Source organism: Arctopsyche grandis, chromosome 8, assembly GCF_051622035.1.
Source record: "Arctopsyche grandis isolate Sample6627 chromosome 8, ASM5162203v2, whole genome shotgun sequence".
NCBI classification, from domain to species: Eukaryota; Metazoa; Arthropoda; class Insecta; order Trichoptera; family Hydropsychidae; genus Arctopsyche; species Arctopsyche grandis.
The window spans coordinates 5,681,887-5,707,000 of record NC_135362.1 but is presented as its reverse complement, the minus strand read 5'-3'; the positions used below and the strand labels follow the sequence as shown (position 1 = coordinate 5,707,000).

At 31.9% G+C, this 25,114-nt stretch overlaps 1 protein-coding gene across 3 annotated transcripts; it reads right to left on the bottom strand.

Moving 5' to 3' along the window:
- Positions 1-2,058: 2,058 nt before the first annotated feature.
- Positions 2,059-24,914, bottom strand: bdl (borderless). 3 transcript variants are annotated; one of them, XM_077436323.1, is made up of 10 exons: positions 19,046-19,290; positions 18,013-18,370; positions 7,270-7,495; positions 6,910-7,191; positions 5,633-5,823; positions 5,326-5,544; positions 4,976-5,246; positions 3,964-4,170; positions 3,653-3,880; positions 2,059-2,900 (listed from the first exon to the last, which is right to left on the bottom strand). In XM_077436323.1, the coding sequence occupies exons 2-10, from the start codon at positions 18,238-18,240 to the stop codon at positions 2,647-2,649; spliced, it is 2,106 nt and encodes a 701-aa protein (XP_077292449.1). In that variant the 5' UTR covers positions 18,241-18,370; positions 19,046-19,290; the 3' UTR covers positions 2,059-2,646. The 3 variants fall into 3 exon arrangements, with proteins under 3 accessions (XP_077292449.1, XP_077292450.1, XP_077292451.1); XM_077436324.1 differs by lacking the exons at positions 18,013-18,370; positions 19,046-19,290 and adding an exon at positions 24,458-24,914 and having other exon boundaries at positions 2,335-2,900; XM_077436325.1 differs by lacking the exons at positions 18,013-18,370; positions 19,046-19,290 and adding an exon at positions 24,458-24,906 and having other exon boundaries at positions 2,335-2,900; positions 5,012-5,246.
- Positions 24,915-25,114: the final 200 nt, after the last annotated feature.

Genomic DNA, 25,114 nt, shown 5'->3' with positions numbered 1-25,114 from the left:
ACTAAGGGGGGCGAAGCCCTAAACGGCAATTGCTCATGGGGCGTGGAGGGGCGAAGCCCTAGAAGGCAAAGGCTCAGGGGGGCGCCGAGGGCGAAGCCCTAGAAGGCAAAAAAAAATTTTGATTTTTTTTTTTGATTTTTTAAAAATTTTTTTTTTAATTTTTTTTTTATTTTTTTTTTATTTTTTTTTTAATTTTTTTTTTTAATTTTTTTTTTATTTTTTTTTTTATTTTTTTTTTTAATTTTTAAATTTTTTTTTAATTTTTTTTTTTTTTTTAATTAAATTAGCTTAGTCATGTTTAAGCGGTTTATATTATAAACACTGAGCGAAGCCGGGTAATACAGCTAGTATATATATATATATTTAAAATTTAAGTATATGGTGGTGTAGGGCGTTGGTGGCCAATCCGTTTCTTTTCTCAGTTGGCGGACTATTTTTATCCACTTTTTTATGTTTGTCTGTCCTAGGGAACTCTTAAATTAACGTGTAATGTATAGTTTCAACAATAATATGTATACTATACATAAAATGAACGATGTTTATATTAATTAAACTTAAATAATTGGTTATTAATATTGTAACGTAGAGATTAGGTGAGTGGCGCTCGTGGACCGATGGTTTACTAGCGCAGATCACTTGATCTCTCGTTCTCGCCAAAATGGCCTCTACGTATGAATGAGCCGTATGCAACGGCCAATGGGATCGTCTGACTCATCGACCCACCAATAGTTGTTGAGCCCAAATGTGTATAAATATGGGGCGCTCTCGAATTGGAAACCATTCCGACCTGTAGCGCCGACGAGAGCAGACGAATAAACCGCTTCTACAACCCTCCTGCGTCTTTCTCTCCGATCCTGGAAACCCCCACTTCACATCCACGCAACAATATAATTGAGTATTCGGCGCCACCTAGAGAAATGATTTTACATTTATTTAAAAATAATTTTTAAATTTCTCTGGTGCCACCCCTGAAATTTTATGTAGAATGCGGGCGATCGCCATGACACTTTTAAAAACTCTCAAACTACGACGTTAATTGAATAATATGTTACTTAAATGATGAATTTACCTGTGTCCCATGTTGTTTATTGTGTGTTTTTGAATGCATTGTGCAATTTTTAACGATGCACTTGCCCAGAGAAGTTTTTATCGGACATACGTCGACCACAATGCATCAAATGCGACTGATGCTAAAATTATTTAGGAATGTCTATGGACAGTCGTCACTTGACAACAATATAACGCCTAAAGTCACTTATATTATTAAAACATTTATCTGGGTACATCAATGTATTTCAGAAACATATAAACAATTGAAGGAATTTTTTAATTTTGAATATAAATTATATCTTAATATAATTATTAGATACAAGCGTTGTAACCGATAAAATATCATCGCGTTGGCATATTAAGTTATTAAATTAAAAGAAATGTGTCGGTTTTGTGTTGGATCCGCACGCAGTCGAATCTTTTTCAAATATCTTTTAAATATATTTAATTTAATATTTATATTTAATTAAAAAATAATGGTAAAAAATACCTACCTACCTATGTACATGTAAACAATATAAAAAACGAATAGAAAAATTAATTAATTAAACAAATTTTCTATAGATGGCAGTAAGCGCCCAGAGACTTAGCGCCGTCGATTTGCCTAGAGAAAACATTGCTAACAAACAGTATATATAGAAGTTTTTTCTTTTGTTATTATATTCGTATACGTTTTGGTAGGGGTTTAGCTGTGACGTATACACATATGTATGTCGAATCGAAACGACTATTATAATACGGCGAGCGTTATCTCAGATACACAGACACATAGATGCATAGAATAGCGATATTATATATAATATATGATGATATGTACATATGTTGTTTATTATTAGGCGTATTTTAAACCAAATTCTATACAAATATGTTTTGTTTGTTTGACTTAAGTAAGCAGCAATTTAAAATACATATGCTCAGGTGATGCTTCGCATATTTGCTAGTTATCAAACACCATATTTACTTTGAATGTATGATACAGATTAAACAAAATATAAAATAAACAACAGTAACATTAAAATAAAATTTAATTCATTCATGTAAACTATTCATACAATATTTTCTATATATTTATACATACATACATATATAAAAGCAATAATAAAAGTTCATATCATTTGATGTTTATAAAAATTACATACATACATACATATAAAATTTTTCATTATTAAAAATGTCTTCCAGTCTTACAGTCCATGATTATAAATATTTTTTCATGATCAATATTCACTACACTCAACACTTAACAATAAATATAATATAAAAATAAACTTAAGTTTTTTTTTTCAATTTAAATAATAAAAGTTTGGCTTATACGATAACGGTAAGTGAATATTGTACAGGTAAATCAGGTGTAAGTGATAGTAAAATTCACATCAATAGAAGCATCGAAAGTTTGAACATACACAAGACCAGTATAAATATTGATTATACACAATAAAAAGAAAAAAAACTAATAATAATGTAAAAAAGAACGCAGTGCCAAATTTAAGGTTTGATTTCGGTCAAAATAATTCTATTATAAATTTAAACTATTTTAAAGCAAAAGAAAATCGTTCTATTTAAGGAGTAGACTTAAGTTTTCAAAATTTTCAGACACTAGTTATCTCCATTGGACTTTTTCTTATTTTGCGATTCACTTGTCGTTCTTCCCATCAATTTGTGTCGAGAATACCATACTACAGCACCGATCAATATCAAGAGCAAAATGCAACCAACACCAGCCACAGCTGCTCTAATTCTTCCGTAAGCCGGCACATGAACTGATATCTTTTCACTGGTAATCTTGTAATCGTGTATCGACAAAGAATCAACTTCGAAGTGGTATATCTCATCTTCTTCCAAATCTTGTACTGCATTCACATTAGCATATATTAAATTTCAATGATCATTATATAAAAAGGTAAGATTTTCAGTATACTAATCAAAATAAAACAAAATTATATCGCACGCTCATATTACCATTATTAACCTATGCTTCACCTGTATGGAATAACACCTCGAATACTAACCCTTCCAAGCTCCAAGTAATACAAAATAAATCACTAAAAATAATTTATAATACACCCATATATACTAACTTGAAAAAACTGCATGCCATATATAATATTCCGTTTGTTACAGACATTACTAACAAACTAACCAGTAGATTCTATGACAGAATCACTAATAACCATACTAACACACTTGTGAAGAGTCTCGGTGATTACAACAAAATGTCTATACCCTTCAGGTATAACACACAAATTACCTAAACACAATGTGCTTTAGGTCATCGACTTTAGAGAGTCTTTAATTAATATTATATATTAAATTTATTATGAGCATGTATAAGGATTGTAAATAGGTTTTTGAGCTCTTTTTCCTGTTATGCTGTACATTATTAACATTAGAATAATATAATACTATGATTACTAACCAAATTAAATTAAATTGTAAAATAGAAAATGATCAGTAGATCAGTAGCTATTAAAATAGATATAAGATGTATTGTGAACATAATTTTGTAGTAATAAAAAGCATTTAAATAAAAAAAAGTATACTAATCGTCTAACTGCCCCACTTTGCATCATAATACAACTATCATATGGTATATTAAACTTACTCAAATAATAGTTATTTGTTGTTTCAGCAGTGTTTACAATCTGGCCTAGAGCTCCTTGGGACCAACGCACTACATAAACTCTTAACATATCCAGACCATGATTTGGAGGAGACCAACTCAGAAGGTATCCGTCGGCTGTCAACGCAACGGTCAAATTTCTTGGAGGTCCGATTTGCGCTATCGCTTCCAAAGGTTCTCGTTCTATCTTCGTGATGATTTCATCGGAACCTATTAATATATATGTATATATAATAATATATTATATAGTTTGTAAATGACTTAAACGTTTTACTGCGAATTTTGTGAGATACCTTGCGTCCAAACTTTGATGGATTTGCTGAACATTCCGTCGCTGAATTTATCTTGACTCAATACCATGAATTCGTATTCTCGTCCAGGTTGCAAGTTGCCGATTGTCGCTTCAGTTATTCGTGACGATGATGTTCTCATCGTTCGCCATTCTTCGGCTTCGACGGGCTTGAACCATACACTGTATTCCGTGTGAGGTCTTATGAAAGCTGTAACAAAATAATTATACGTACGGTTTTATTTCACTGTAATGTTTTATGTTTGTTTGATACAGAAGGAAATTGCAGGATTATATATTAAATGTAAGTCCACATTTGGCCATTACTTTTTTAAAAGCTTTTATATAAAAATATGCTATGATTCAATTTGTGCTCTTGGATAGTCAGGAAAATTTGAATTTTAAGGTAGTATAAAGTAAATATTTCATATCTTTATTGAGTCTAAATGTTTTAACTCTAATTTTCTTAAATTTTTTATATATAGAGACATCTGTATATGAAAATGTATACAAACATTGAAATTAAAGCAGTTCTCTATTTTCTGTGGATCGTCTCATAAAATAATAAATTCCATGAACTTGCTCAAATAATGTGTACTTTATACCTGTTTGTTGATTGAAATACTTTTACATACATTTTAAATAAATGATAATTATATGTTGAACTACATACATACAGAATAATATTATAAAGTGGATTTAATTTACAACAATGTAAATTTAAATTTAAATTTCATAATCATGATTAGTGAGTCTGAGTAGAAAAGGTTTTAACCAATGCGTTATCAGTTTGAGAGATACATACTTTCATAAGAGCTGTATCGTTTTTATTATCTATATATTGTGTATTTCTAATATGTATTAAGTAATTTGCAATAAATTAACAATTGCAATGTATTATATGTACATTCAGTAACAAGCCACGACTTGTACTTTATCAGATATAAATATATAAAGCTGAGTTTGTTAGGCAAAAAGGTTTTTGTTAAAACTTTGTGCACTAGCTAACTACTCACTAGACCATTCTGTAGGATTAGTAAAAGTTGGCATACTGGACGCTGGTGCCCATCGAAGGGTTACACTATCTGAGGTGCTAGAGGCCACCAAATTGTATGGAGCCCTTGGTGGTACATTTTCAATCATCAACTCAGTCTCTGTCGTCACAGTGGCTGCCTCGTTACTAGCTGAGCATTGGTACATTCCACGATCCTCTTCTTTGAGGCTGCTTAAAGTCAAGTTTCCACCTTGGAGTACGTAGCGTCCCTCGGGTAACAGCGACCCATCTTTCTGTATCATTCAAACAATATAAGACACAAAATTTGTATGTGTAAAACTTGATTGCAATTAAAAATGGAAAAGTATTGACCTTTGACCAATTGATAGTCGGCCTGTACTGTCCTTCAGTGTTTAGAGCTTCGCACGGCATTTCAATAGAATCGCCTAATTTCCTCAAATATATGCTCTTAGGTGTGGTTATAAATGCTGGTGGACGTTGAACGATGACGTTTATGATTGGAGACGGACCGTCGGTGCCGAGTTTGTTCGTTGGTGTACACGAGTATTTGCCCGCGTGATTCTCATCAACCTGCAATGACGCTAGAAATGTAAATGATTTGTAAACTATGCAGTAATAATTGTCAAGTTTTATTGTTCAAGTGGATTGATTTGATTACCTTCTCAAAGTATAGGCTGCCGTTGGGCTTTGAATACACTCCGGGAACATTGAAAGGATGGTATAGAAATCCATCTTTTAACCAATGTAAAGAAGTAAGGGCTGGATTGGCTCTAAAGTGACAATCTAAGATTGAAGGTCTACCATAAGGTAAATATATCTCACGTGGAGTGTATATTACTTTGGCTTTATCTGAAATATTAGCATTGAAATATTCAATTTTTGAAGAGTTTTGGGTTTTATCTTTCCTATAAATTTGATGATCTGCTTTAGGTCATCGACTTTAGAGAGTCTTTAATTAATATTATATATTAGATGTATTATGAGCATTTATAAGAATTGTAAATAGGTTTTTGAGCTCTTTTTCCTATTACGCTGTACATATTAACATTATAATAATATAATACTATGATTACTAACAAAATTAATTTAAAATTGTAAAATAGAAAATGATCAGTAGATCAGAAGCTATTAAAATAGATCTAAGATGTATTGTGAACATAATTTAGTAATAATAAAAAGCATTTAAAAATCAAAAATCAATATTATGCGAACTATTATTTTTATTAAATTAATACTCCAGTTAATATGTTTTATATTTCAGTTAATCCATTTCAGAGACAGCGGTTTTTACTTTTCGCTATACATGAATTTAAATATTCAAAATAAAAAAAAGTGCTAGAGTGAGAAACTTTTTGAACCTTATTAATAATACAAAGTATAAAGTGAAGATGTAGGCAAAATAAACTAAAATCTGATGAGATTACGACAATTTGTAGTTATAAAGATATTGTGTTTTTACAATACAATTTGGGTTTGGTGCAAACGATCGACAAGCGCCAGACAGACTGAACCACAGATTAACTGGATGGCTGCTTTAAACGCAATTCTCGACTTTACGAATGATAGATTGCACATCAGATGACGAGTAACCTTTCGATGTGCACAGATGCAATTATTAAAATTGAGTTGGATCTTTCTGGCGAGTTAAATAAGGCAAAATTCGGAACTAAAGTATCAGAAGCACAGAACGTATACAGGGTAGGTATGTCGGGACTTCGGGTAGATTTCGCTTAGTGTAAGTGCGAGCAGTGCGCACGCATAAGGTACACGTGTCGTTAATCTGTGCTTCAGTCTGTCTGGCGCTTGTCGATCGTTTGCACCGCATCGATACAATTTATATATGTGTACCAAAAGATGACTTCCGTTGTGTTTCAAGAATATTTGTATATCATATTATATCACTATATTAATAAAAAATAGTATGATATAGCTCACATTGAACATCGAGATAAGCACTAGCAGTTTGCGTGAATCCAGTAGAGTTTATAACTTCACACGTATATTCACCGAGATCTCCCATAATGGTCGGTTTTATGGTGAGTGAACCATTTTGATTGAGCCAAGACCTTTGCGCTAAATCTGATATGTTAGAAATGGGTATCCCATCTTTGTACCAGATCACTGAAGCATTTGCTTCTTTGATGATGCACGGAAACAATGCCGTTTCCTTTTCCATCGTGGTTTGATTTACAGGTGGAATGCTGATTAAAATTGGACCTGAAAATAATGTAAACATAAGTTGCATATAATATCTACATGTACACTGTAATGATTTGTATTTAGAGTAAGACTTACCATCTATTGTAAGATGAAACCACGTTCCATTGTTTCTCGAAATGGGAGTTCGGTTTGGAAAGATGACTTTACATTCATACCATCCCGAATCAGTCTCTCTAATGGCGGTTATGTTGATGGAACCTCGTCCAAAGTTACGTTGGTCGTTTTCTAACCGGACGATTCTATCTGAAAATTCATCGTATGGCTGTTCTTCACCGTTGTGCCAAGAAAAAATCAACCGACCCTAAAATTATAATTGATTATAATTAGAGACACGTATTTTGGGAATTGTGCTAGTAATGCTTAATTGATGTTAAAATTCGGAATAGATGGTAATAGATGCTAAATTCGTAAAATATGCAAATAGATGCTAAAATAACAAGCAAAAGTGAAATTTGCATAAAATTAATATACAATTTAGAAAGTTCTTCCTATCCCTTTGCCCATTTATAGTGTAAAGAAATTGAGGGGATAAAACAGAGCTTGCAGTTTACCATAGACAGTGTTTTTCCTGTCCAAACCAAGCAACTGCTTTTGTCTACTACTGTAAACAGTTGGAGCTGTGTATTCAAAAGGCTGCTCAAAAAAGCGTCTTAAAACTAGCTTTGCACTCAAGACTAAATGAGACAAATCTATTCCTCCAAACATTGAGTAAACTATTCAATCCATCTGTGACAGGTACAAAATCTAATATTAATGTTAGAGAAACAGTTTTGTTTTTTAGAAACCTACCATTGTTTAATGTATTATTACGTATACTAAAATAAGAGGTTAGTAAAGAGCCACCGGTTAGTTGCAATCGGATTAGGCCGGGTAGCCTCCCAGAGACTGTGTGACCGTTATAATTGGTTTCGGGGATTATCGGCAAACTATGTGCTGTCGGCTAAACAATGAATGCGGTGATAGCGGTACTCTGTCGCATTCCCATGGAGTTCTCAGAAGTGAACCATACCGTGGGTCTGAGTGTCGTGGGAATGCACATCCGAGTACGTGACCATAACAATAGGTAAACAAATTAGACGTCGAAGATGTCCTGAGAGATCTATCCCTTATAAGGCGATACTTAGGCGATATCAAGACATTCTAGACTGAGCTCTGGTGGTGTGTGTATCTCCTTAATCACCAATAAATGCTGTGAAACGACTTTGGCCTTTTACTTGGAACCTCCACCCACCCCTACGCAACAGTATTAACAGAAGCTCAATGTTTGGAAGGATATCAGCACATTTTTAGACAATTAATTGAGAATATAAAAAGTGAATCCACGCTGGATATATTGCTATTATTGATGACAACAAAAATTAAATATGAAGAGTTTGGTTGTGCAGCTCTAAAATCTATTTGGTGTTCCGTCAATAGTGTGGATGCTGAAAGGTATTTTAGTAAATACAATATAATTGTTATCGATCATCTCACGAATCTCAAAAAACAATCTGTAGAAATATGCTCCATGTTTAGTTTTAATTGGTATTATATTTTTATATTCATGTTTTTTTCAATGTTATTGTAATTCCAAAACATTATTCTTTTATTTTTAATTGTTGTGTTGTCTTTAAATTGTATAAATGTATATATTGAAAATTTTTAATGCCCTAAAACGCTAAAATGCAAAATGAAAATGCTAAAATTGACAAAAATACGTGTCTCTAATTATAATGAATGAACGAATGTTGAATACAATTTGAGCATTGTAGAAAACAAAATAATAAACAGAAAAATTAGTTCTGGGGCACTAATGACTCGTAGCGATGGTAACAACTAATTTAATCCCATTGTAGCAGACGATAAGTTACACTTCCAATTGATATATCTTAACTATGTAACAGGAACTATAGCTGTCAAGCTATTTTGGAACAATTTTGACTAACTAGATACAAATAACCATATATGTAGTCAGTGGTGTCATTCAATTTCCGTAACAAAAAAATCTAATCGTAATTTATTGACAAGCATAGAAAGATGTGAAATTAAATTATAGATGATATTATCTTACTATCAGTGGCAACCATATAAATTATTTTTATTTCACTAAAAATAATTTATATACTAACTTGAAAAAACTGCATGCCATATATAATATTCCGTTTGGTACAGACATTAATAACAAAATATCCAGTAGATTCTATGACAGAATCACTAATAACCATACTGACACACTTGTGAAGAGTCTCTGTGATTACAACAAAATGTCTATTACCCTTCAGATATAAACACAGATTACCTAAACACAATCTGCTTTAGGTCATCGACTTTAGAGAGTCTTTAATTAATATTATTTATTAGATGTATTATGAGCATTTATAAGGATTGTAAATAGGTTTTTGAGCTCTTTTTCCTATTATGGTGTAGATTAACATTAGAATAATATAATACTATGATTACTAACCAAATTAAATAAAATTGTAAAATAGAAAATGATCAGTAGATCAGTAGCTTTTAAAATAGATATAAGATGTATTGTGAACATAATTTCGTAATAATAAAAAGCATTTAAAAATCAAAAAAAAAATTATTTCACACATAATATTCAATGGGATTCTGATTTATTCCAATTAATCATAAATGTTTCTTTATACATACATACATGTTTTATTTATTTTTATTTTTTACATAGATACACCAGGAAGGCCTGACAGTTAGACCCCAATGCGCCTTCCTAGACAATTAATTACTATCATTGCAGTATTTTTATTACATAAATCACTGTATTTCGAGAGGCTGGAGAACACGAAATTAACAATTAATTAATTAATTAAAAAATCCATAGAGACATCTATGGATTTATACTTGTAAATACATTTTTACATATTGTACATAAATCAAATTCAGATATTTGTGACAGCGGGTAGGATGATTTTTCCCAAATTGATGTAAGAACCGTTTCAACAATGAATTCAGATAAATTGGCAAACTCTGATAAGAAACGATCGACTTGGAGTCACAAATATCCAAGTCGAGACATACTACTGGGTAAATGTAAATAATCATGGCCCGGGCATCGGGGGGACAGTCATGGCTCTAGCCCGGGGGTCCAGGTCACGAAGGGGCCTATCATTGATATCAAATAAAACTGGGAAACTTAAAAACAATCGAGATCATGACTTATTTGAAACTTATGAAAATATATGTTTTCATTTATCAGGTGATCCTCAATCTTATTACTCCTTAAGAGGGCTGTACACCCGAAACCTTAATTTTGTTGCCGTTCCTTTCTTTGATATATATTATATATTGAGTGAATGCGACAATATATATATATATATATATATATATATATATATATATATATATATATATATATATATATATATATATATATATATATATATATATATATATATATCAATATATATATTGAGTGAATTCGACAGTTTCGCTTCGACCAGATAATACATATTTTAAATCGACAAAATCGAGGTTTCGTATTCTCCTATTTTCTCCTCCGAAACCGGATCAATATTTAAAAAAAATTCACCATCAGTATGAAAAAGATATTTTCTATGCAACTGTGCGCGTATTTTTTTTTAAATCGACCGTTAAATAAGCACGCTGGACTCTTTTCGTGGGTGTAAAAAAAAGGCGATTTTATAGATATTTGGCAGCTCCTAGCTCCTATAAAAAATAACTAATCAAAAAAATAAAACGATAGATGCATTCCAATGGTGGATATCCATAGCATATTAAAAAATAATCTCTCTAGTGCCATAATTGAGGAAGGGAGAAGTGTAATACGTTTGTATGGACAAGGCGCTGGTGTCCAGCCCTCTTAATGTGTATGTATTGTGAAAAATATTGTTGAAATGATTTTAAATTTCAATTTTGAATCTTTTTGAGGGGGGGGGGGGGGGTTGGGCTTAAGCAATCTAGCTCAGGGGCCCAGCTTGGGATGTGCAGGCCATGTAAATAATTATAATGTTTCAAATAATAAAACAAATAAAACGTTCAAGATTCAAATTTCTTATTTAGATCTAAAAATATGCTACTATGTGTGACCGACACCGCACCGAATGTTAAAAAGTCGAAAATATTCATTTACCATGCATATATATATGAAAAACAGTTAGTATATGTATATATCAGTGGCGTGCGGTAAAAGTCTCTCTCCCCCTATTGTACATTCTCACTTAATTTGCGCGAGCAGGACACAACAGGAACAAGAGGAACAGGCTTTTCCTCCCGAATCCTGCGCTGTAGGACAAAAAGGCTGTATGAAAAAAAGAGAGATAATTTCACCGCATGCCACTGATATACAATATTATATATACATAGTACCGTTTACCATGCACCCTTTTTTTTGATCTTTCGACTTAAGATATTTCGATTTTCGATCTTTGCTTTCCGGGCTTTTCACTTTCGGTCCCGTGAGGTAGGTATTTAACTTGTACATGTTTATCAATTCTCACAAAACATATTTTTTGAAAGGGAAAGTTTGTTTCTGAAGGGTCACGCTATGCAGTGCCTATGTATTGTATTTGTTTAAGCACATTTCACTGATATAAACACAGAATATGTGCAATAGTGTGACGATGTGAAAAAATTGCATGTCGTTGCTTTCCGGACAAATTTGTGACGTTTTGTCCATTCGCCATTCATAGGTACAAAAGAGTGACCGCTCCCCCTTGTTCCGGATCATTTGGAATGCATTCATTGAGCGCAGCTAATTTATTTTGCTTCAATCACGATTCAAAAGACCCAGAGAGCGGAGATGGGATATTGAATTAGACTTTTGTTGTTAGTAGGCAGCTGTTCATTGTTGTAGCACGAGCCACTTACCGAGTGTGTTGTGTATTATACTTTTTCCTTCAATTAAGCTTTGCTACAAATAAAACTGTTTTTCGAGAACACGCTTCGTCTTTAAATGTTATCAATTGCCATTCCTTGAAGTTAGTTAACGTACTTGAAAAGTTTTATTGTCACACATTTTCTGCTATTTTAGACTTATAAACACGAAACAGTGCTATTTCTTATCAAGATTCAACCAATTGATCAAAGAAAAACGTCTGCAACTACAACTAAAAGCGATAAAAAGCAGAACATAAATCATTACAGAAACTTAGCTTAATTTTGTAAGTAGTAGAGTGAAAAAGAATATTTATTTATTTATTTATTCTAAACAGACCATTGTGGCATAACAGGAATTCCTAAAGCGCCACAATGGTCAAAAAATATAACAAAAAAAAAAATAACAATTAAACATAAACATAAATACATCCATACATAAACATAAAAAATAGCATTTAATAATAACAGATAAAGTAAAAATATCAAATAAAATATAGCATAAGGAATGCCTTGCACCTACAGCCAGTTTAAATAAATATGTAAGAAACAACTACAAATACAAAACATCCCTGTAAGGCCCAAATGGAAGAGAGTTAATCAAAATTTCACTCATAAATCACAATCAATCATGAAAACAATGATGAGCGCAGACTACCAGATAAATGGGTTAGAGTAATTTCCGACAATTTACGCTCACTAAGGTGGAAAATATCACATTCAGTCTCGGCAGCAACGATTTCATTAAGAAGTCGAATAGCTCTTGGAATAGGAGCCATTCGAAAAAGGACTGTGCGGGCAGGAGGTACAGCCAGCAAATGATGATGTCTACCACGCACATAGTGATTAGGGACATAAAGTCCCAACTGCTCCAGCAACAACGGGCATGACGTATTACCACGTAAGAGCAGGAGAACGAAACGAATTGAATATCTTAACACATTCAGCCCGGCGCATGATTACATACATTTGCCCATGTGGCGGCACTGTCACGCGTATCGGCACCCAATTACGCGTGACGGCATTAAATCACTTTAATAATGAGTTGTACCTAAATCTTTAGAATTTTATAGGAATTTTAGTGTTGGGGTGCTCAATGAAGTGGAACCGTAAAATTATGGTCTGCTATAGCACTATTCGCGTGGCCACCGGTGGTACACGCCGGGTAAATTATAAAACAACACAAAGTGAAAAGCTAAAAATCAGGAATTATTAAACAATTTTGAATAAAATATGGTTCAATTGATAAAATAAAGTTACAGAAGAGAACGAATATCTAAAATCTAGTATCTAATTTCAGTTCAAAACTTTAAATAACCAACTGTATTCAATTTGGGTAGCTTAATGATAAATGATAGTAAGTGGAATCAGCTTTGCATCAGACTTCCTGTACTATATTTCAATTTTCCAAAATATTTTTGTAATGAACTGAGTTGAAATTGTTCATATATCAACAATTACCATAGTATTGGATTCATACAAAAGTTAATTCTCCGGTGAAGCTCAATCTTTTTCAATAGGATGATCCATGTAGGAAAGGTTAAAAGTTACAATGTACACCTACTCCAGACCCTGATAGGCTAAATTCGTCATCGACATTACAATGCCAGCAGTATGGCTCGTAGGTTGTGTTTATGTTTAGCACCGAGAGGCTACCGGGTTCGATCCCGTGCTAATCTTTAATGCTGCTGGTCAGACTTGGATATTTGTGCCTCCAAGTCGATCGCTTCCTATCAGAGTTTGCCAATCTATCTGATTTCATTGTTGAAACGGTTCCTCCATCAAACGAATTCCAACGAATCTATTCTAATATATAATTTCGAAAGAGACTTTGTATGTATGTATGTATGTATGTAAGTATGTAAGTATGTATATATGTAAATATTTTTGGTTAGGAACTTCGTAAACAAAAAAAAGTTTCTATGATGACAATCCAATAATGAATATTCAATTTTTTTCGATTCAAATAAATTTAATAAAAAAACAAATGAATATTTACTATTAGATTCACCACGTTTAAGCTGTTTATATTACAAATACTGAACGAAGCCGGGTAAAACAACCACATAGTATACATATAATTTCGATAAAGACTTTGTATGTATGTTTGGTTCGTAGAATCCGCGACGTTCAATTAAATAAAAAACAAATGAATATTCGAATAAATTTAAATACAATAAAACTATTCAAATAAATAAAAAAAATGTTTACTATTAGATTGGCCATGTTTAAGCCAATTTATGTGAAGCCGGGTCAAAACACTAGTATTCTACATAATATAATTTGAATATAATCTTTTCCAATAAAAACTCGACAATAAGTGAGTTCTGGCACCTTTTTTTTATTAAAAAAACCCTTTATATACATATATATGATGATCTTTATCATCAATCTAACAGAAGGCACACTCAATACAAATTTTAATCGTTATTATAAAGGAAACTCTGAAAATGGACTATTAAGAGGGCTGGACACCATCACCTTGTCCATACAAACGTATTACATTTCTCCCTTCCTCAATTATGGCACTAGAGAAATTATTTTTTAATATGTTATGGATATCCACCATTGGGATGCATCTATTATTTTTTTGATTAGTTATTTTTTATAGGAGCTAGGAGCCGCCAAACATCTATAAATCGCTTCTTTGTTTACACCCACAAAAAGAGTCCAGCGTGCTTATTTAACGGTCGATTTAAAAAAAAATAAATTTGTTCCCCATACTGGTTGATTCATCATGTTCGGCGAGAGTTAGGACACACACACACACCCACACACACACAGATTACCGTCTTTATATATATGATATATCGAAGAAAGGAACGGCAACAAAATTAAGGTTGCGGGTGTACAGCCCTCTTAATACGCCATATTACAACATATTAAGATTTTTTTTTTAATGTTGAGAAACACCGAGTTTAACATTATTATTTTGACATCTTGGTCTTGAACTTTCGTAGTTTACAAGAAAAAAAAATAAAATGTCTCGTAATTATTAATGGCTAAAAGAGTATTTTTTTAAATAAAAAGTTAGAGAATCACCGAATCAAAATTGATAATGTATTTACATAAAAAAGACAGTTTGAGAATAATTCTTGGAAAATAAATTTTATGACCTCTTAAAAATAGTTGCCTTTCGAAGAAAGGAACGGCAACAAAATTAAGGTTTCGGGTGTACAGCCCTCTTAAGAAATTTTAAACAATTGTAATGAATCAATTGAATAATAACAATATTTATATATATATATATATATATATATATATATATATATATATATATATATATATATATATATATATATATCATCATCATCATCATCATTTACAGCCATTCGCCATCCACTGCTGGATGAAGGCCTCTCCAACACGCTTCCACTCGTCTCTGTTTTGCGCAACACTCATCCATCTCATTCCGCACATTTTCCTAATTTCGTTCACCCATCTTCCTTGCGGTCTTCCTTTTACTCTTTTGCCTTCTCTCGGGTACCATTCAAGCACTTCTTTTGTCCACCTTTCGTCCATCCTCCTAGCTACGTTACCCGCCCATTGCCATTTCAATCTCTTCACTCTATCCACTATGTCCACTACCCTTGTCATATTTCTCACCCACGTGTTCCGCTTTCTGTCTTTCCTCGTTATGCCAAGCACACAGCGTTCCATACTTCTTTGAGTGCATTGGATTTTATTTAGCATCTTGGCGTTCAGTGTCCAAGTTTCACATCCATACGTCATCACTGGCAAAACGCATTGATCAAAGATCCTTTTCTTCAGGCAGAGTGGCATTTTTGATTTAAAAACAGCATTCATTCGTCCAAATGCACTCCATCCTAATTTCATACGTCTCTTTATCTCTTCATTTTTACTACCAGACATGTCAATTATTTGACCTAAATATAAATAATTATTTACTACATATATATATATATATATATATATATATATATATATATATATATATATATATATATTCAGTTGCAGATGTATCATTTTCATGTATCCGATTTCAGCATCTTCACTGCTGTGGTGATGCGTATATCTCGCATCACTAGCCTCGCCCACGCACCCCGTCGGAGCGGGAGCAGTCATATTTCACGTTTTAAACAAATTTACGTTAACATTTCGTGTTCTGGATTGAGATTTAACTGTTGTTGTCGGTTACGTGTGCTGTATTAGCATATAACGAGGGCAGTGCGGCGTCAATCAATGGACGTGGGCGCCCTTCTAGCTCTACACCATGACTTCATCCGGAGACTTCCTGCTTAAGACACGCGCGTCTCTCGTCTATCCTCAACCAAAACAAAACACCATGTATTTCAATATACATACGTCCGGAGATGTACGCAGTTATGGGGGGGTACCATCTGCATCGTCTCCGTCGTGCAATTAACCACCGAGAGAGTAATCACTTTGCCGGATTAGCGATTAATCGACCCTAATTGGTGATGATATCATGAGGCCACATTCGTAACGTTACGCAAAAGCATCAGTAGTACTAGCTTTTTTTTCTCTATCTGACATGCGAATTAATTGCTTCCCGGACACAATTGATTTGATATTGGATTTAGGCAAGTTTATTGAGCGACCTTGGCCCATTCAAGTTAACAATTAGCTCAAATGTGATGATGCATTGTGTTGTAATGTTCGTTTTTGGGTTTCTAAACGCTCTTCTCAATTTCAATTCGTAATAATGAAAGAGCTACTATGGAATACGTATAATAATAAAGTACTGTTATATATGTAGACACTCTCAATGTGATGGAAAGCTCCACTTTTCATTATATTTATTGATTTTTGATCATTATTTTACTATTACTTTATACGAGACTTAATACTATGAAAATATTACATGAAATAAATTATTTATACAGATTTTTCATTCCAAATTGACCCTTTTTCATTTCAAATTGACCCCTTTTCATTTCAAATTGACCCTTTTTCATTTCAAATTGACCTCTTTTAATTTGAAATTAAACCTTTTTCATTTCAAATTGACGTTGATATACATTTATATATTTATGTACATTAATATACATCTATAAATTTATAGATTAACAAATAATTTAAATAACAATTTTTATAACATATTAATATTTTTTTTATATATTTAAATAATGTTCAAATTTTATGGGACATTTTGACTAAATTATTTAACAATCTAAATAATGAGTATTTGGTATTACACGTTAATATGCAATGCATTGATTAAATTAATAACCATTATTTATGATTATTCATCAATATATTAAAAAACAAACTTTGTAACGAAAAATCTGTAATAACTTATAAAAAAGTATACATTATAAAATTGTTATCATAATAGGGATTCAAATAATTAATAATGTGAATATTTTAATTACTTAATATATTATTAAGAATCTGTCATAGTTGGATTTAGAACAATTGTTTAAAAAAGGAAATTTTCGCGTTACATATTTGTATTTTTGCCAAAAAGAACACGTTTTAGAAGAAGGAAGAGGTTTTTGGAAAATAATTGGAAGTTTTCATTTTTTCATATATAAAATTGAAAGCAAATCATTAATAATAATTTAAATTTTTGAAACAATCAAGAAAGTGGTTTATATACAATATTATAATTGAAAAACATGACTTGATTGGGTGAATTGAGCTTTTGTTGACACCAATTTGGTGCAACATAGTTTTGCAGAATCTCTGAATCATGCAGTTGATGTAATGAGATCAGCTGTTTATTATTAGAGGTTGCGGTTGAAAACAATATCTATTAACTCAATATAATCACACATCATCAATATTCTTTTTTAAATTAACAAAAAGGAATATATAGTTTGATGAATGAACAAAAGAGGGTGTGTTGGTAATTGGTAAAATGAAGCATTCCACCAATTTTCTTAAATTGAGAGCTTTCTTCGTACGCGATAAAGTGGTAGTGTAATTAAATAATCTAGTTTCATTGATGCCACCAGATAGGTACATACAATTGAAATTTGATGTGTGGGTGCTTACGTCTTTCCTCCACTCGACGTAGAACGGAATTTCGTTGCCCTGTGGAAAGTCCAAGGAGCAGTTGAGAGTGATGTTTCCGGAAATTGGAGCTGTGACGAGCTCTGGCTCATTTTTGACAACATCCGGTTCAAAAACTTGTCCCATTCCCTGGTCCAGAATCCACCCAGACACTGTTCCAATCAACCACCATATCACTAACTTGGACATAGTCGAAGAAACACTTTTCATCACTTTCAATTTCAGTACGCTTTTTTTTTCAATTGATTTCCAACGGTCAATTTTATCAATTCCACAATATATTATAGTTAAATTACACACAGTATTTAGGTCGAAATTTAAAATATTTTAATATAGAGAGCTGAATAAAACAAATAAGTATATATATTTATAGCCAACCAAAAATATATTTTTCATGATTAATTTGACAGTTAGTTTTTTGATAGATTGTTTCCCAGTTTTATTAATTATGCTCAAATTTATTCATTAGTTTGTAGAACAATACAATGAATGATTTTCATTAAAACATCAATAATATATGTACATATATATTAAGCATATATTATAATCCATGATTATAATTTGGCAAATAATTGTTTATCATTAAGTTTTATTTACTTTTTGAGCATATGTATGACATTAAAAATGTTATTTAAACATATTTTTGTCCAAATTTGATGTGGTTTTAAGTATTTAATAGATTTATGGGGATGATTGCATAAGTTCATGCCCGATTTTCATACGTTTTTAAAGGAAAACGGGCACGAACTTATACAACATTCTGAAATGTATGTTTGTATGTAGAACTAGAACTTTGTTTCAATTTATGTTAGCAATATATTAAATAATTATGATTTTTGCAAGAAGTTTGTTAGTTATGAATATGTTGAAAGCTACAACTATCAATTAATATTATCATATGTGTTTATATGATATGTATGTAAAAATTCAATTTAATTCAAAATCAGTATAAACGATCTATCAAAATATTAAAGTTAGTTAAATAACACATTTAAATTAAAGTGTGAATCATCACAATGATCTGATGCACTGAAAATTTTACGCTTGCAACAATTTCGAACACAACTTTTAGCACTTTTCAGTCTGAGGCAAAACAATAACCCAACAAGTCAACGCACAAACACACAACTGTTCCAAACCGCGGGCGAAAATGGCAGAAACACAATGTTTTTTAAATATATTTTTGGAAAAACAGCACTATAATGATTAGGATGTTGGTGGACACACATGTGGGTCACGCATGGCCACTTCCACAACACTGAATTTTCCCATTATTGGATTTTGTTGTATTGTCGGCCGGCTGCCACGACTATGCGGTCGCGGTATTACCTTTCCACATTTTGCGCCATTAATTCGACCTCTGCGGATAATTAAAACCGGGCAGAATGTGGAGCGAAATGTGGATGCTGCTTTTTAAGCGCAAATTCAACGCCACTTCCTATGCCGCACTTAATTTGCATGCGACTATTCCGAGTTCGCGTGTTACACTTGGTAGCCATCTTGGAAGCGGAAGATTAACACGTAGGAAGACTGACTTCATTTGAATAACGTTTCGCATGTAGGTAAGAGAGATGATGATACCATCAATGAAAATCTTACAATATAATGCTGTTTTGTATTCTAAGGGCGCGAACACACAGCGAGGGATGCGGTAACATACACAAAAAAACACGCGTATACGGCGTCGTATACGCGGTATCATGCAGTATATACATGGGGTCGTCTATTCATTGGAGCGGTCTCGTTGAAAATCTATATAGTTGTTTATACTAACTTGACGGTGATATATACCAATTCGACCCTTCGAACGGGGCTTGACAGTGATCGATAATTTTTATTTTCTATGATCTTATTATTAAGACAAGTTCTGCTATATTTTATGCAACGGGCAGTGCTAAATTTTGAGGTGCCGGTACGCTCGTTTTTCACTTTTTTTGCATTATTCAAGAGATGTATCGAATGTATCCTCAAAGCAATCTTCGAGCGATGAATGTATCCATCAGTTCATGACACCAAGCCGTTTGTTTGTTCGTTGCAGACCCCGAGAACGCTACCTACCCTCAAGTATCGATAGCATAATTAAACATCCACCATAGACAATGGTTTGAGCCGTCATAAGTGAAAAAAAGGTCCAGGGCCCATTTATTTCGTTAATGAGTCCATGAATGGGGACCAATATTTAAATGGCTAAAGACACATCTGGTGCCTCGCACAAAGCCTGGTGGTATCATTGATCCTGACAGCATTTTTACGCACGACAGCGCTCCTTGTCATCGAGCTTAGGTGAAAAATATTGCAAAAGTGGTAAAACTTTTCGAAAAAATTAAAGTTTTATAGTATTTTGATTTTTGAAATTTTTATGCTGTTTTTGCCATTTAGCTATTAAAAAAAAGACATAAAAGGGCGCGTATTTGATACAAGCGGTTTTACCCGGCTTCGCTCGGTATTTGTAATATAAACAGCTTTGACATGGCAAAACAATATAATGGTAAACATTCATTTTGTTTTTTTTATTAAATTTATTTGATCATAAAAACTTTATTCCATCATCAAATAAATTGTTAAGAAATAGATTTTTGAGTTGTCTAAATTTCAATGTCTAAAATTAATAAATTTAAGACATTTTTTCATAGTTCACAATTTTAAAAATGTTTTCAAGACATATTAAGAACTGACCATTCAAGACAATTTAAGTGTTCAAGATATGATGGGAGAAAAAACTTGATTATTATTGTAGAATACATTCAAGCCATGTTGTAAACGTGCCTTGTAAACGAATCAACGTTTTTATAAATCAAAACATCAGTATACACATATTCAGATAAATCAACTTTTATGATAAACTGTGGTTATAAATGAAAATTGACAAATAAATGTTTGTATATGACAACACTTGGTTGTCATATACAAACTATATATTATTTAATGATTATGATTAGTTCAAGTAATGATGTTTAAGTAATTAACTATTAATTTACATTTATAAACAATTAATTAGCAGAGAATTATTGAACCTTATTTCTTCAAAAAAAAAAGTAGTACAAACCATTTTCATGGTTTTGAACAAACTGGGCTTTCGATAAAACGTTGAATATTTTGTTGTCTTCAAGAAATGACAAGAATTTTGAGTGTGAAATTAAAATTGACATAATTTAGTATATTTATTTTTCAGGAGTATCATTCAAGAAACTTTCTCCACTTAATAAAGAAATAGTCATAGAGTGTTGTATTTTTTTATTTATTTCAAACTCACTAAATATGGTTAGTCATATTTGATTCTTATATAAAAGATTGCCGATCCATGGCCTATTCATGTAATGATTAGACTCTATTGGATGTGATGAATGAAACAAAACGAGTTTCGACTTATTTCAGTAGTAATAGGAAGTTATATACATACAATATCATTTTCACTAAACATAACATTTTTGTATTTTCAGATGAAATTTTCCTTTCTCTCTCGTTTTAAAGGCACTGAACATGCAAGTATCGGTTCATTTTTAAACTTAGATAAGTATCACACTTTAATCAAGTAAAGTAAGTCTTATATTTTAAGCTAGTAAATAAGACGCTACATAATTTGTGGAATGTTGTGGAATCGGAAAAGCAGCGAATGCAAGCACGTCCGATCCTATGATTGGTGTGACTAATAATCGTCATCGCGGAATGTGTGAAATGATGACAAATTCGAGTACAATACGAATATACCTATTTGTAACGGTGCTGAATGGCGTTGGAGCAGTTCAAGAAATTAACTATGTAACGAGAGGATGTTACGCACTGTCGTTTGTAATTTGAATAAAGCGTTGTTGGTAAGTTGATTGCCGGTTATGAATTTGTAGTGCGACGCTTTTTTGGCCGGGAAATTTCAAGAAAATAGTGAAAATGTCAAGCGTTGCATGATTACAATTTGTATAAGAATTTTCAAGAACTTGGAATCTATAACTATACTAATAATATTTTAACTAATGCAATACAAATATACAATATCATAATTAAATCTATATATGTAAAGAAATTAATGATTAAACAATATACATATATATAATATATGTACACAGTAATGTTGTACCCGATGAAATATCATCGTATGGGTGTTGGCATATTAAGAGGGCTGTACACCAGCGCCTTGTCCATACAAACGTATTACACTTCTCTCTTCCTCAATAGTGGCACTAGAGAAATTATTTTTTAATATGCTATGGATATCCACCATTGGCATGTTTTTGTGGTTTTATTTTTTTGATTAATTATTTTTTATAGGAGTTAGGAGCCGCCAAACATCTATAAAATCGCCTCTTTTTTACACCCACGAAAAGAGTCCAGCGTGCTTATTTAACGGTTGATTTTTAAAAAAATGCAACCACACAAACAAAAAATATCTTTCTCATACGGATGATGCAATTTTTTTTTTAAATTGGTCCAGTTTTGGAGGAGAAAATTGGAGAATACGAAACCTCGATTTTGTCGATTTAATATATATTGTCTTGTATTCACTCAATATATATATATATATATATATATATATATATATATATATATATATATATATATATATATATATATATATATATATATATATATATATATATATATATATATATATATATATATATATATATATATATATATATATATATATATATATATATATATTGTCGCATTCACCCAATATATACGTACATTCACTCAATATATATATCGAAGAAAGGAACAGAAACAAAATTAACGTTTGGGGTATATTAAATAAAAAAAATTAAAAGAAATGTGTCGGCCCTCTGTTCGATTCGCAAGTAATACAATTCGCAAAAGGTATTTTTTTCAACTACCTTTTAAATATATTTAATTTAATATTTGTTAATTTGAAAAAAATGGTAAAACTACCTACCTACCTATATATGTACATACAAAACTCCAATAGAAAAATTAATTAATTAAAAACATTTTCAATAGATGACGGTAAATGCTCAGAGACTTGGCACCGTTTCTTAGCCCAGAGGAAACATTGGTAGCAAACAGTATATGTATATAGAAGTTTTTTTTTTTGTTAATGTATTCGTGCGTTTTGTTGGCATTGTTTTAGCTGTGACGTATGTACATACATATGTATGTCGAATGGAAACGACTATTATAGTTTGGCGAGCGTTAACTCAGATACACAGAGACACATAATTGCGATATTATGTATATCATACGTTTTGTTGGCAGTGGTTTAGCTGTGACATATATATGTATGTCGAATCGAAACGACTATTATATTTCGGCGAGCGTTATCTCAGATACACAAACAGACACACAGAGACACAGAATTGCGATATTAAATATGTATATTATACGTTTTGTTGGCAGTGGTTTAGCTGTGACATATATATGTATGTCGAATCGAAATTACTGTTATAGTACAGCGAGCGTTATCTTACACTGACATACAGACAGACAGACACACATAATAGCAATATTATATACATTTACATATGACTGATCAATTTCAACGGTCAAAGATAAACGTGGTCAAGACTTTGATATAATTTCTATTGTTTTTTACATACCATCATTTATAACTTTATGAAAAGATTTATTTATTTATAAAATAGGTTGTTAAAAAGCTGTTTATGATGGTTAGATCTATTACGCAAAAGCATGTATATTTAAAATTCTAAAAAACCTGAGAGTTTGTTGTTTTTTGCATAGATTTTGTCATATTTATGTATGTATGTATTTATGTACTCAATGTATAAAAAATGTTGCAACATGTAAAATATTAGATTTGATTTGATATTTTGAGCTTAAAACGATAAATGATAGAAAAAACCTTGAAAAAACGTTTTCAACTTAATATACTACATACTTATGTACTTAAAATATGTTTAATATGGATTTAAAAGTACTATGCATATGCATACGTAGGTATAATATTAATTAAAAAGCATTAGATTTGAAATGCTCATTTTAGTATGATAATAAAATATAATTAAGCTTAAGATTTACAACAAATTATTTCAGTTATATGCAGTGGTGTCACCCCAATTTTGGAATAACGGGTTTCCAAAATAAAATGATTTTGAAAATATATATATACATACATTTTTTTTCGTTTAAGGCAATATTACATGAAAGTTCATTAAATTTTTAAGATTTGTACAATTTTTGACAAAAGTTATATGAATTTTTAGATGAAATTAATTTTTAGATGAAATTAATTTTTAGATTAAATTAATTTTTAGATTAAATTAATTAAATTAAACGGGTTTCCGGAAACCATTAGGGTGATACCACTGGTTATACGGAAGTAAAGTTTTAAAATATTATAAATAAATTGTCGAAAAGAGGTTTGATTGGTCAAATTTTTGTAGTCGTTAAGAATTAAAGATCCCACACGCAAATAAATACATATAGAAGTGTTTCAAATCAATCAAAGGGTACTCACGTCTTTCTTCCAATTTAAAATATACGGAATTTCTATATCTTGCGGAAAATCCAACGGACAATTGAAAACGACAGAATCTCCAACAGCAGCTGACAGCTTAGTCGGAATGTTTCTCGGTCTGTCCAGGCTAAGAGTCAGTCCGGACCCCCATAGAAAACATATTGTCCAACCCACTCTGAACATGGTCATGGTTTATTAAATAGTTCAGTATAAAAAAAAATAGCACTAGGTTAGTAGATTGTCGGCACACAACATTCGAGGGTCACGAGCTCGCGCGCATATTTAAACACGTCGGAAAACCGGAAGCTGACGCTTTTCAGTTGCTTGACACGCCGCTGGATGTTCGATGACACTTGTTTGGTGTTTGTTGTCTGTTTTTGACGAGTTCGGTTTGTGTGTTGTTGACGATGCGAAGGATGTCGAGATGTGACACAAGTTTGGACACATCTGGTGCACTGACGTTAAAGTTTTTATCTGCCATCGCTTTCTCATGTCCAGAGGCGGCTCACGATGCTATTTATTTAATATTTATAATTGTTATGATGGTTGTACGTGAACGTTTTATATACATAATGAAACTATGATCTTAATCGTCATAGTAACAAGCTGTGATTTGTTGTTTTATTATTTTTTGAAAAAAATAACACTGTTCGACAC